At 39.5% G+C, this 13,172-nt stretch overlaps 1 protein-coding gene across 2 annotated transcripts in view; it reads right to left on the bottom strand.

Annotated features, from left to right (window-relative positions):
- The window catches only part of PHLPP1 (PH domain and leucine rich repeat protein phosphatase 1), a 288,094-nt gene that overhangs the window by 128,125 nt on the left and 146,797 nt on the right, over nt 1-13,172 (bottom strand). For both annotated transcript variants that reach the window (XM_021930200.2, XM_003919671.5), the window contains exon 4: nt 11,474-11,640. In XM_021930200.2, the coding sequence (XP_021785892.2) occupies nt 11,474-11,640 (167 nt within the window). The remainder of the gene's footprint in view (nt 1-11,473; nt 11,641-13,172) is intronic.

Below are 13,172 nucleotides of genomic sequence, written 5' to 3'. Positions count from 1 at the left end.
ATTTAGTTCTCAGACCCAGGTGGAGGCTTTTAGAGGGCACAGGTAACGTTTTGCCTCCTCTATATTTACAAACTCTAGGTCCTTCAATGATCCTCCCTATAAATCTTTAATAAATGATAAATAAATGGCACAGTTATAAGAGCTAGGCCAGATGCAGTGGCTCATGCCTATGATCCCAGCCCTTTGGGAGGCCAAGGCAGGCAGATCACCTGAGGTGAGGAGTTCAAGACCAACCTGGCCAACATCGTGAAACCCCGTCTGTACTAAAAATACAAAAATTTGCCAGGCATGGTGGCACATGCCTGTAATCCCAGCTACTCAGGAGGCTGAGGCAGGAGAATCGCCTAAGCCGGGGAGACGGAGGCTGCAGTGAGCCAAGATTACACCACTGTACTCCATCCTGGGGGAGGTCAGACCAAGACTGTAAAAAAAAAAAAAAAAAAAGAAAAAATTTATAAGAGCTAAGTTTGGTCAGGCGTAGTGGCTCATGCCTGTAATCCCAGCACTTTGGGAGGCTGAGGCAGGCAGATCACCTGAGGTCAGGAGTTGGAGACCAGACTGGTCAACATGGTGAAACTCCATCTTTACTAATAATACAAAAATTAGGCTGGGTGTGGTAGTGCACACTTGTAATCCCAGCTACTCAGGAGGCTGAGGCAGGAGAATTGCTTGAACCCAGGAGGCGGAAGTTGCAGTGAGCCGAGATTGCACCATTGTACTCCAGCCTGGGCGACAAGAGTGAAACTCCGTCTCAAAAAACAAACAAACAAACAAACAGACAAACAAAAAAACAGAGCTAAATTTAAATTTAACAGGGCAGTAAAATGTTCAAACACCATTATAATTTAGTGTGAATAAGTTCATACAGCTTTGCTATCATATTAAAAACATGAAATTAAGAGAAGGGGGAAAAATTATATCCCTTGAATTTAAATCAGCAAAAAGTTGTCTTCTTCACTGACTCTACAAAGAAACTTACCATATTTTATGAAAAATCATTCCCTATTGCAAATAACAATAATCTTAGTATTAAGACTATCTGAGTCGTCTAGAGATATAGTTAACATAAATGAAGTACTATCTATGAATAAAAGAATTAAACAATGTATTATAGTTATTAGTGACACATATAATCAGGAAAGAAACCATCAAAACCACCAAAAATTACCCTGAAGTTTGCCTCTCCTCTATATTTTGAAAACTAACTTGAAGAGTTCCAATGCCAATAAAGGAAAAACAAACAGCACTCGTTCCAAGAACAATGTTTTTCCTCTGAAACTGCTGACCTGTGTGTGTACATCAGCATGCCATCTTTCCAGATTTAGAATGTTGGTGCAAATACCAATTTAAATGTTCTGTGAAAATAGCTCATTTGTTAAAGATGAAAATTTGTAGTAGAAAGAAAAATTGAGGGGATATGTGCTTAAGATAAAATGTCTCAGAACTCCTACCTGTTATAATCACATTGTACTTTAAGTTTCTCCCTGGCTATTTGCCCTAACACTGTAACCTAAAACTTAATTTCTTGAAACGTAGGTAAAAACATAAAAATAAACTGCCCTTTGGCAATTAAAATGTCCCCTGTGAAACATACATTAGAGATTACCACAAATTCCTAAACACACAAATAAAAATAAGCAACTAAATATATGGTGTATTTCGAAGCCACCACACTAGGTGACTGGACATTTAAAAACCACATTAATGCTTTCTGCAGTACTAACATGACTTTCTTAAATACACATTATACATTTAACTCCTAGTATTAAATATATGTGTGTATGAGGGGAGTATATGTGCATGTGTGTACTTAGCCTATTACTCTGGAATCTTAGCAATAAAAATCTTTCTTGGACAATGGAAGTGGGAGACAAACACCTCATAGTAGTGTGTAATGAAAAAGAAACTGGTGGCTGGGCGCAGTGGCTCACACCTGTAATCCCAGCGCTTTGGGAGGCCAAGGCTGGCAGATCACAAGGTCAGAAGTTCGAGACCAGCCTGGCCAATGTGGTGAGACCCCCCCCCCCCCGTCTCTACCAAAAATACAAAAATTAGCCGGGCGTGTTGGCGTGTGCCTGTAGTCCCAGCTACTCAGGAGGCTGAGGCAAAAGAATCGCTTGAACCTGGGAGGCAGAGGTTGCAGTAAGCCGAGCCGAGATTGTGCCAGTGTACTCCAGCCTGGGCGACAGAGCGAGACTCTGTCTCAAAATAAAAAGAAAGAGAAACTGGTTTAAAGCCTAGTTTTTTCCAAAGAACAATACAACAGCAGCTTTACCAGTTATTCCAATGCCACATAGCAACTCCCCTAGGCCTACCTTCCCCATGCTTAAAGCAACAGAAAGAACAAAACAGAAATCTTTTATTGCAGTGTAAAAATTTAAAATTCTCTACCTTAAACAAATCAAAACCACTGCCTTATACTACACAGTACAAAGTACAAGCTGATAATATGTCACTTGGTATGCTTTGTTTTGCTTTTTAAAAAGAAAAGTCAGTGAAAGAAGCTGGACTCAAACACACATTGTGTGTTCCATTTAGATCAAGTACAAAGACAGGTGAAACTATTTCATGATGTTCTAAGTCAGGATAGTGATGATATTTAGGGTAACAAAGAGAAGGGTACAAGGATGGTTTCTGGAGTGCTGGTAATATTCTCTTCCTCGATATGTATACTGGTTACACGGATGTGTTCACTTTGTGGAAATCCATCAAGTTTTACACTCATATCTGCCTTTTCTATATTTTTGTTATACTTCTACAAATTTCCAAAAGGTTACAGAAGGAGGAGTAAGACCCCAAATTCTCTTCCCAATGCCAGCAGAAGACAGTTAATTCCCTGGAATAAAATGAACCAGAGTCCCTGATTCAAAGACATCAGGCATACTACATCACAGCATGATGACCAGGGAAACTGCTTTCTTTGGCCCTTCATTTGACCCAGGGAGGTAATTTGGAAGAGAGAGAATAGTTTGTCAAAGCATCAGGGAGGTAATTTGGAGGAGAGAGAATAGTTTGTCAAAGTATAGAGCAATAAGAGAATGAAAACCACTGAGTGAATTTCTTATTTAGTTATACATACAGCTTGAGTATTCTCAATGATTCATCTTAAGATTTTAAGCCAACAGCTGAAAGATGGCTCATGTCCAGTGACTTGGTTTACTTTTATATTCAAAATATTTCAGTCTCAGTGTAATATACTCATTTTCTGAGATGCTGATTACTGAACATATGGTCTCTAAAAAGAGAATTCCAGAAGTCCATCTGGTAATATCAAAGACTCTTTTATCTCCTTTCATACCACATGAAGGCTCAGTGATACTGTCTTATCAGACCTGTGTTCTTTACAATTACCTTTCTGATCAATGATAGGTTTGGGAAATTACAGAAAATAAATGTCATTAAAACAAAGTATTAACTAAATGTGTACATTTAATGTTAATGTTTACATATACAATTTTAAGATACACCTTTTTTTTTTTTTTCTGAGACAGAGTCTCGCTCTGTCGCTCAGGCTGGAGAGTGCAGTGGCACCATTTCGGCTTACTGCAACCTCTGCCTCCCAGGTTCAAGCGATTCTCCTGCCTTAGGCTCCCAAGGAGCTGGGATTACAGGTGTGCGCCATGACGCCTAGCTATTTTTTTGTATTTTTAGTAGAGACAGGTTTCGACCTCAAATCATCCACCCACCTTAGCCTCCCAAAGTGCTAGGATTACAGGCAAGATCCAACTTTTTTTTTTTTTTTTTTTGAAGGTCTCGCTCTGCTTGCCGCAGGTGCCACAGTGAATCCTCCCGAAAGCTCACTGCAGCTCCATGCCACCTCCCTGCATTCCTGCCTCAGCCTCCCAGTGCTTGGGGACTACAGAGCCCGCCACCTGCTTGACTAGATTTTTGTATTTTGACGGGTTTCACTGTGATATGGGATAAGTGTAACCCGATCCTCTGACTCGTGGTGATCGCCGGTCTCGACCTCCCTAGAATGCTGGGATTACAGGCTTGAAGGCCACCGGCCGAGCCTAAGATCAACTTTATCTAAAAATAGTCTGTGAAGTTATCATCAATTTGAGGTAAATACATGTGCTGCAAGAAACGGTTTATGGGAAGTTAAATAAGACATGATTGTCAAAGGACAATGGTTTAATCTATAGTATTGTTTAATTCTTTGTAATTACTTAAGTGTCGAAATATTTCTCATAAATTGAAAAGAAAAAAAGTTACCAAGCATAACAGAAAACACTGTTCTGAAAACAGGGAAGTTAAATTAAAATCCACATACTAAACCTTGAGATTCCTCCTCTCTTTTGCACTCACTACCCTGAATCTTGGCATGCATTGCCCTGGCAGAATACCAAAGGGTTTCTCTAGTAAACTGACACCCCCTGAGGAAAAGGTCCACACACTGTCTTTGCTGTGTAGCAGGCCAGAAGAACAAGCACCTACCCTGGCTCCAGGAAGAAAAAAGTCTCCAAGAAAAAGGTGCTGAGAGGAATATAAGAATTCTGTCAGAAAGCTTACAAATACTAGGGAAAAAGAAAAGTATACAAGTGATAAAGTGAGGCTGCTATCAAGCCAGCACAAGAAAGGAAATATAATCACTGCAATTAAATCCCTTAGCTTTTATAAGTTCCAGGCTCATAATAATGTAAATAGTGAGTACTGACTTAACCAAAAATTAATACCTATATATTGAGAGGATAGGGGAAAGAGAAGTTAGTACATGTGGTGTGGGATAGAGGGAGTGTGAGACAATGTAAATGAATGAAATCCTGATCTTCCTTAGTAATGAGTCAACATATAATGTCCAATAATGAAAAATCAAAACATAGCAGTATATGCATAATATTTAGAAAGAGAAAGGAAAACAGCAGAAAGAGCCAAAAGATGCAAAAGGGTTGTCCAAGCAGCAGGACTTGGATATAGGGATGGGCTGGAACTTTAGGCACCTACTTCTTACTGTAAACTTCACTGCTTATTAAGACCTTTAAAAATCTATATAGGGTGTTACTTTGATGAAGGAAAAGGCTTAAATTTTTAAAAATACAAAATAAAACAAAACCAAGAAATGTAAAAAATAGCGGGAAACAAAAATAGGGCTAACCTGCAGAGGGAAAATGACAACAAGGCAATCAGCTCTCACAGGAAGCACAACAGACCAGGTGGGGGTTGAGAAGTACTTTCACTATAACAGCTGGGGAGAGAGGGTGTGTGCAGTAGAGGGATGGGAGGAGAGGAGAAAACAGGATGAGCTCAAAAGATATCACACAGAATCAACAGACATGGGGGATCAAGTCAATGACTCTGTAAGAACTAAATGGCAAGACAGAACCTGAATCCTCCTGAAGTGGGTCATGCCCAAAATATCCTTCCACCTGGATATTTATTCCACAAATACTGGCTCTTTGGGAGCATCACATTCTTCTATGTAAAAAGAAGCATTTTAATTTTCTTTTTGTTTAGGTTTAAAATGTTTGGATTATTATGAAATACTCAAATAAAAAATGCAGAAAACTGTAACATTCATCCAGGTATTAACTATACAGCGTTTTCAAATATTAACCTTTTGGGCCAGGCGTGGTGGCTCATGCCTGTAATCCCAGCACTTTGGGAGGCCAAGATGGGTGGATTACTTGAGGTCAGGAGTTTGAGACCAGCCTGGCCAACATGGCGAAACCCTGTCTCTACTAAAACTACAAAAATTAGCCAGGCATGGTGGCGGGTGCCTGTAGTCCCAGCTACTGAGGAGGCTGAGGCAGGAGAATCACTTGAATGAACCTGGGGGGCGGAGGTTGCAGTGAGTCAAGATCGCACCATTGCACTCCAGCCAGGCAACAGAGTGAGGCTCTGTCTCCAAAACAAAAACAAAACAAAACAAAACAAAACAAAACAAACAAACAAAAAACCTTTTGGTCTCTCATTTTTCTTTTTAAAGAAATAAACATTACAGATATAGTTGGAACCTTGTTCAAACCATTCACTAATCCTATCCCCGTCTCCCTAAAAGGTAACCGTTAAACCGAATTTGGCAGTTAACATCCCCATAGACCCCATCTTTAAAAGAGAGCATTAGGTTGGATGATTTTTTTTTTTTTTAACTTTTATTTTAAGTTCAAGGCTACATGAGCAGGTTTGTTACACAGGTGAATGTGCGTCATGAGGGTTTGTTGTACATATATTTCATCACCCAGGTACTATGCCTAGTATCTGTTATTTTTCCTAATCCTCTCCTTCTTCCTGCCCTCCAACCTCCGATAGGCCCCACTGTGTGCTGTTCCCCTCTATGTGTCCATATCACTTGACACCCACTTATAAGTAAGAACATGCAGTATATGGTTTTCTGTTCCTGCATTACTTTGCTAAGAATAAGAGCCTCCAGCTCCATCCATGTCCCTGAAAAGGACATAATTTCATTTTTTATGGCTGCATAGTATTCCATGGTGTATCACATTTCTTTATCCAGTCTCTCATTGATGGGCATTTAGGTTAATAGTATGGATAATTCTAATGCCCCATTCTGTTCTAAGACATCAAGATTTGCCAGTATGATAGAAAGTCATTGATGTTCTATAATAGAAGTACAAAAGTCTACACTTCTGTGAAATATGCAAAAATATTTCCCAATAATTTCAAACCTCAGAACACACTGATTGATGATAGTTCATGATGGGTAGCTCCAGAAACAAACAAAATGATAATAATGATTATAACCTTTCAGCGAAATAATAATAAAAAAAAAAGTATATTAACTTCACTGTTGTAGTGCCAGTACAACTATTTTATTTTATTTTATTTTAATTTAATTTTATTTTTGAAATAGGTTCTCCCTCTGTTGCCTAGGCTGGAGTGCAGTAGCATAATCATGGCTCGCTGCAGCCTCAAACTACTGGCCTCAAGCAATCCTCATGCCTCAGCCTCCCAAGTAGCTGAGACTACAAGCATGTGCTACTATACCCAGCTAATTTTTAAATTTTTCTTTCATAGAGATGGGGTCTCATGACATTGACAGGCTGGTTTCAAACTCCTGGTCTCAAGCCATCTTCCTGCCTCAGCTTCCCAAGTGGGATTATAGGACTGAGCCATTGCATCCAGCCAGTCCAAAATTAATAACAATACATAGAACATATAAAACCTAAGCTTAAGTATTTTGCAAACAAATCAGTCCTATCATTTGTCTTTAGTGAAAATGGGAGACTGAAGAGAGAAAAATTATGTTTCAAGAACTGTGGTCTACCTGTTATTAGATTCTAGTCTCAGTTGTTTTTGAGGGTTTTTTCCTGCAATTTAGACTAATCCTACTTATTCCCATGAACCAACCAGTGATCTCTGCTGCTGCTCAGAAGAAACAAAAGGGATGGGTAATATAAAAATCTTGATCAGTATTCTAATTCTGGGCACGTACTGGAATCAGCTAGGGACCCCGTATCAGCTTGGTTCTACAACTGCCTAGTTAATAGAAAGACTTCTTATTTAGTTTACTTGGGATAATTTTACTTATCTTTTTTTTTTTTTTTTTACTGTTGTAGAATATATTGCTATTGTACTCTTTGTGTAGGAATGCAGATAAGCTTACTGAATGTTTTCTTAAATTGAACACTTACTATTCTTCCAGATAGCACTTCTTGTTGGAACTCACAGTTATCAATGGCCCTCGCCAGACCAATGCTTTGTGACTGACCTCCTCTCTACCTTGAATACAAGAGGCCCCCATAGTTAGGCAGGAATATCATTGTCCCTATTCAGCCTGAAGAAGTTACAGAAGATGGATCTTCATTCCTCTACAATCCTTAGGATTAAAGATCTCCTTATAAAAGGGAGGGGCAGCCGGGTGCAGTAGCTCACGTCTGTAATCCCAGCACTTTGGGAGGCCGACATGGGCAGACTACCTGAGGTCAGGAGTTCGAGACCAGCCTGGCCAACATGGTGAAACCCCCACCTCTACTAAAAATACAAAAATTAGCTGGAAGTGGTGGCGGGCACCTGTAGTCCCTGCTACTCAGGAGGCTGAGACAGGAGAACTGCTTGAAGCCGGGAGGTGGAGGTTGCAGTGAGCTGAGACTGCACCACTGCACTCCAGTTTGGGCAACAGGAGCGAGACTCTGTCTCAAAAAAAAAAAAAAAAAACAATACATAAACAAATTTTAAAAAATTAAAAAAATAAAACAGAAGGGGGAAATATGTCAGAGGCATTCAAACCTGAGTGACTCCATCTTGAACAGGGGCTGGGTAAAATAAGGCTTACCCCTACTGGGCTGCTGCATTCCCAGGAGGTTAGGCATTCTTACTTACACATGAAATAGGAGGTCAGCACAAGATACAGGTCACAAAGATCTTGCTGATAAAACAGGATGCCGTAAAGAAGCTGGCCAAAAGTCACCAAAACCAAAATGGTGATGAAAGTGACCTCTGGCTGTTCTCACTGCTCATTGTATGCTGATTATTAGCATGCTAAAAGACACTCCCACCAGCACCATGACAGTTTACAAATCCCATGGCAATATCAGAAAGTTACCCTATATAGTCTAAAAAGGGGAGGGACCCTTAGTTCTGGGACTTGGCTACCCCTTTCCCAGAAAACTCATAAATAATCTACCCCTTGGTTCAGCATGCAATCAAGAAACAACCATAGGGGCCAGGCACTTTGGGAGGCCAAGGTGGGTGGATCACTTGAGTTCAAGAGTTCAAAACCAGCCTGGCAAGATGGTGAAACCCCGTCTCTACTAAAAATATAAATTCTAGCTGTGCATGATGGTGGTACCTGCCTGTAATCCCAGCTATTTGGGAGGCTGAGGCAGGAGGATCACTTGAGCCCGGGAGGCGAAGGCTGCAGTGAGCTGCCACTGCACTCCAGCCTGGGTGACAGCAAAACAATGTCTCAAAAAAAAAAAAAGAAAAGAAAAGAAAAAGAAAGAAAGAACCATGAAAGTAGCCAACCAGCAGCTCTTAGGTCTGCTTTGCCTATGGAGTAAGCCATTCTTTATTCCTTTACTTTCTTAATAAACTTGCTTTCAATTAAAAAAAAAAGAATACCACAGTGGTAACTTTCATAGTATACGTCAGCTACAGGGGACAATCAGGAATTGCTGGAGCAAAATATCCTTATTAGAGTCTTGACTGCCTATGTAATTAATTCACTGCAGCACCAAACTGTCCAAGTTGTCATTATATTCTTCTCTATTCTTTTCTTCCAGGCAACCACAGTAAAAATATTCTTTAAAAAAACTGTAATGCCAGTTTTACTTAAGAATGTCCTTGATGACACAGGAAAGTCATTTCTTATTACATCTCAACCCCTGAGTATATGTCTTTTTAATTTTCTGGGTGATAAAATAGGAGGTACACAAAAAAAAACACTTCTGGTACACACTGAAGTATGATAGTTATCTCAAGGAAAACACTTATCTGATGATGTGAGCTGTGGGCCAAACCAGTCACTGTTTACAGAGAATCCCATCTTTACTTGAAAGAACAACTGACAAATGATTATTATTCATACTTGGGTATTTGGCAGACATTTTCTCAAAAATGAAGTGAGAAGGCAGCTTACTGGAAAACAACTGATGGCATGCGCTGCCAATAACGGCCTTCACATTTCTAATTAAAAATTAAAATTGCGGAAACTCGTTTCCACCGTAAGCTTAACAACATCCCAATACTTGAAAGACTTTACTGATAAATCAGTGGTGATATTGGCCAGGCATGGTGGCTCACGCCTGTAATCCCAGTACTTTGGGAGGCCAAGGTGGGCGGATCACTTCAGGTCAGGAGTTCGAGACCAGCCTGGCCAACATGGAGAAACCATATCGCTACTAAAAATACAAAAAATTAGCCAGGCATTGGGGGCATGCCTGTAATCCCAGCTACTCCAGAGGTTGAGGCGGGAAAATCGCTAGAACCCAGGAGGCAGAGGTTGCAGTGAGCCAAGATCGCACCACTGCACTCCCACCTGGGCGACAGAATGAGACTTCATCTCAAAAAAATAAATAAATAAACAACAACAAAAAATAAATCAGTGGTGATATTAACAAATGTGAATTCTTAAAATTCCATAATAAAATATATTAACATTTGGAGTATCTGTGTTACACAACGAAGCAGTACTCTCCAAATGACCAACACTTAATGCAACAAAGTGATGCATGGGTAAAGAGTCAAATCAAACTGCAAGTCAGATCAATGGATCTTACTGTTAAAGAATTCAAAAAGCTCACGAATAGAGATTTAGATTCCATATTAGAACTAACATTTAAGAAATGACCACTTGTCAAGTTTTGGTATAGTATCAAGGAAGGATATTCACAATTACCTAAAAAGACAACTAAAATACTCTTCCATTTCCCAATTACATCCACAAACTTTATAAGCAAGTATTGGATTATTTTTTCTGGATGTTAAAAACCATAAACAGAATCACAATAGTTATCATATTTTTTAATTCCTGATATCAGTCACGTAAAAACAAATGAACTAGCAATTATTTATTTAAAAGTTATATTCTTCGCAGTTACACAGTCTACATATTTGCAACAAATATATAAGTATCAAAGGTTTAATTTACCACAGAATGAAGACTGATCACTGCTCCAAAGAGGAAAGGAAATGAATGTGGTAAATTCTTAAATCTGTTTTGGAGACAGGCAAGTCAAGTCTCTCTTTTCTAGTTACAAATGAGCACATTCTAGGCCAGGCATGGTGGCTCACGCCTGTAATCACAGCACTTTGGGAGCCCAAGAAGGGCAGATCACTTGAGGTCAAGAGTTCAAGACCAGCCTGGCCAACATGGTGAAACCCTGTCTCTACTAAAAATACAAAAATTAAGAGGGCGTGGGCACCTGTAATCCCAGCTACTCTGGAGGCTGAGGCAGGTGAATCACTTGGGCCCAGGAGGAGGCTACAATGAGCCAGGATCACGCCACTGCACTCCAGCCTGAGAGACAGAGCAAGACTCTGTCTCAATAAAATAAAAATAAAATAAAATAAAGGAGCAGGTTCTATTTAACATGTGACTCTTGAAACCTACATATTAATCACCCAGATGACATGATATAAATGGATTTAAATGCTGGTTCTTAAATTTCTAAGGAAATGTCTTTTCACGGGAAAAACTGACCTCTCATAAATTTCAAAAGAAACAATTTAATCTGAACAAACACCTGAAGTTCAGAAGTAACACACCAAATGTTATTGTTTGCAGATGCATTTTTAGATAGGAATAAAAGTTGTTAAAGGAGAATTGTTCTTACACAACTCTATCCAATTAATAAATATCATAAATCATTAGTTTCAAAAGCAGGAACCTTAAAAAAATCTCAGATTGAGAATTGGTAATGTCCTCACTAATAAACAAAGTCCTATTACTCTGTTTTCCGAAAGAGAAAGTTTATACACTAGTTTTTTTAGTGAGAATATTCAAGAGATAACAAGCAGAAGTTCATTCTGCCCCCACCCCTTCCTCATGATCCACCCATTTCTGCAGGCTTACCTTTGCAGTTCATTAAGCCCCCTGGCAGCTGGAAGGCTAGGGTTTTGCCTTAGGAAGTTTTGTTTTAAATTGAGATGAGTGAGGTCTTGGCTGTAGAAGAGGTTGGCAGGCAGATGTTCCAGGCTACAACATGAGAGGTCCACTGAGCTAATGCGCTGGGATGCAACCTAAAGAGGGATAAAACTTAATTTTAATACCATCCACTTATCCTATAACTACTTTCTATGGACAGAAATGAGATAATCCCAATTTGGAACAGGTATTCTATGAAAGTAGCACTGTTAGTCCAAATATAAACCAACACAGTATTCAGTCACATGCCGCATACCAACCTTTCAGTCAATACCATATCATATACAGCAGTCCCACAAGATTATAAAGCCAAAAAATTCCTATCACCTAGTGATATGGCAGCCATCATAATGTCACAGCACAACACACTGCCTTTTCTATGGTTAGATACACAAATACTTACCATTTTGTTACAACTGCCCACAGATTCGGTACAGTAACATGCTACACAGGTTTGTAACCTAGGAGCAACAGCCTAAGTGTGTAGTTGGCTACACCATCTAGGTTTGTGTAAGTACACGCTGATGTTTGCACCATGAAGAAATTGCCTAACAACACATTTCTCAGGATATATTCCTGTCATTAAGTGATGCTTGTCTGTACTTAGTATTCGAGCCAAATACTTTATAAAAGCATGAAAATGTCCCTGCCTGGAGGGTATGTACAGTAACCTAGCATAGGAGACAGGCTGGAAAGAACACAGATTACTCCACTGGGTTTATTGATATCAGTAAACTCCTCCAATGTAGGAGTTTTATTCCTGAAAACATAAGGAATAATTCTCTCCCACAGAAAGAGAATTCAGAGCTATCGAGTAAATACACGGTCAAGAGACAGATACTAAGATCTAAACTGAACATATGAAAGTCATTGTATATACTGATTTAAAAATAGCACAAATAAAGAAAAAGAGTATCATTGACCTTGTACACATCTTCAATTCATGGTATAGCAGAATCAGATTCTATTGCCTGTCTGCTACAAACTTTCCAGGCTGCCTCTCTTCACAGTTTCAGTGAAATGCTTATAGATTCATTGTGCTTTGCTTCATGTAAGTATTTTATGTAAAACTTATTTTATGTCTAAGTATTTATCCAGATGTTCAATGCCTTCCTGGTTAAATGACTCCTCCCACGGCCAGGATCTCAGGGCTAAAGAAAGACCAACTTTCATGTGGGAAGCAGAAAACTCACGGACCACCCTGTATTTCTCCAATGTTCTTCCCAACATTGTAGGTAACACAGTGCCAATTTATGCTACAGCACGTGGCTTTAGCCCCACCTTCACACATCTTGGTTTTCTCTCCTCACAGAGGCAATGGGAATATAGTTCTAAAACTTTGGTTAATTCTCCCTATTTATCTTTACCGAAGCTTTAGGGCAGAAATTTCACTGCTTATCTGTGATCAATCTGGTGTCTTTTTCTTTTACCAAACCCCAGGTTTCTGTTCCTAATTACACAAGGCAGTAGAACATAGTCCTTAGATGTATGGTTCTGACTTCAGTGTCCAGATTCACAGCCCAGCGCCACCACTCAGGAGCTGAGATAACTTGAATAGATCACTGATGTAAGATCCAGTTTTCTCATCTGTATACAGGTATAAAGATGGTACCTACTTCTACATGCC

This window comes from Papio anubis, chromosome 19, assembly GCF_008728515.1.
Source record: "Papio anubis isolate 15944 chromosome 19, Panubis1.0, whole genome shotgun sequence".
NCBI classification, from domain to species: Eukaryota; Metazoa; Chordata; class Mammalia; order Primates; family Cercopithecidae; genus Papio; species Papio anubis.
This window is presented reverse-complemented; position numbering and strand designations above follow the sequence as displayed.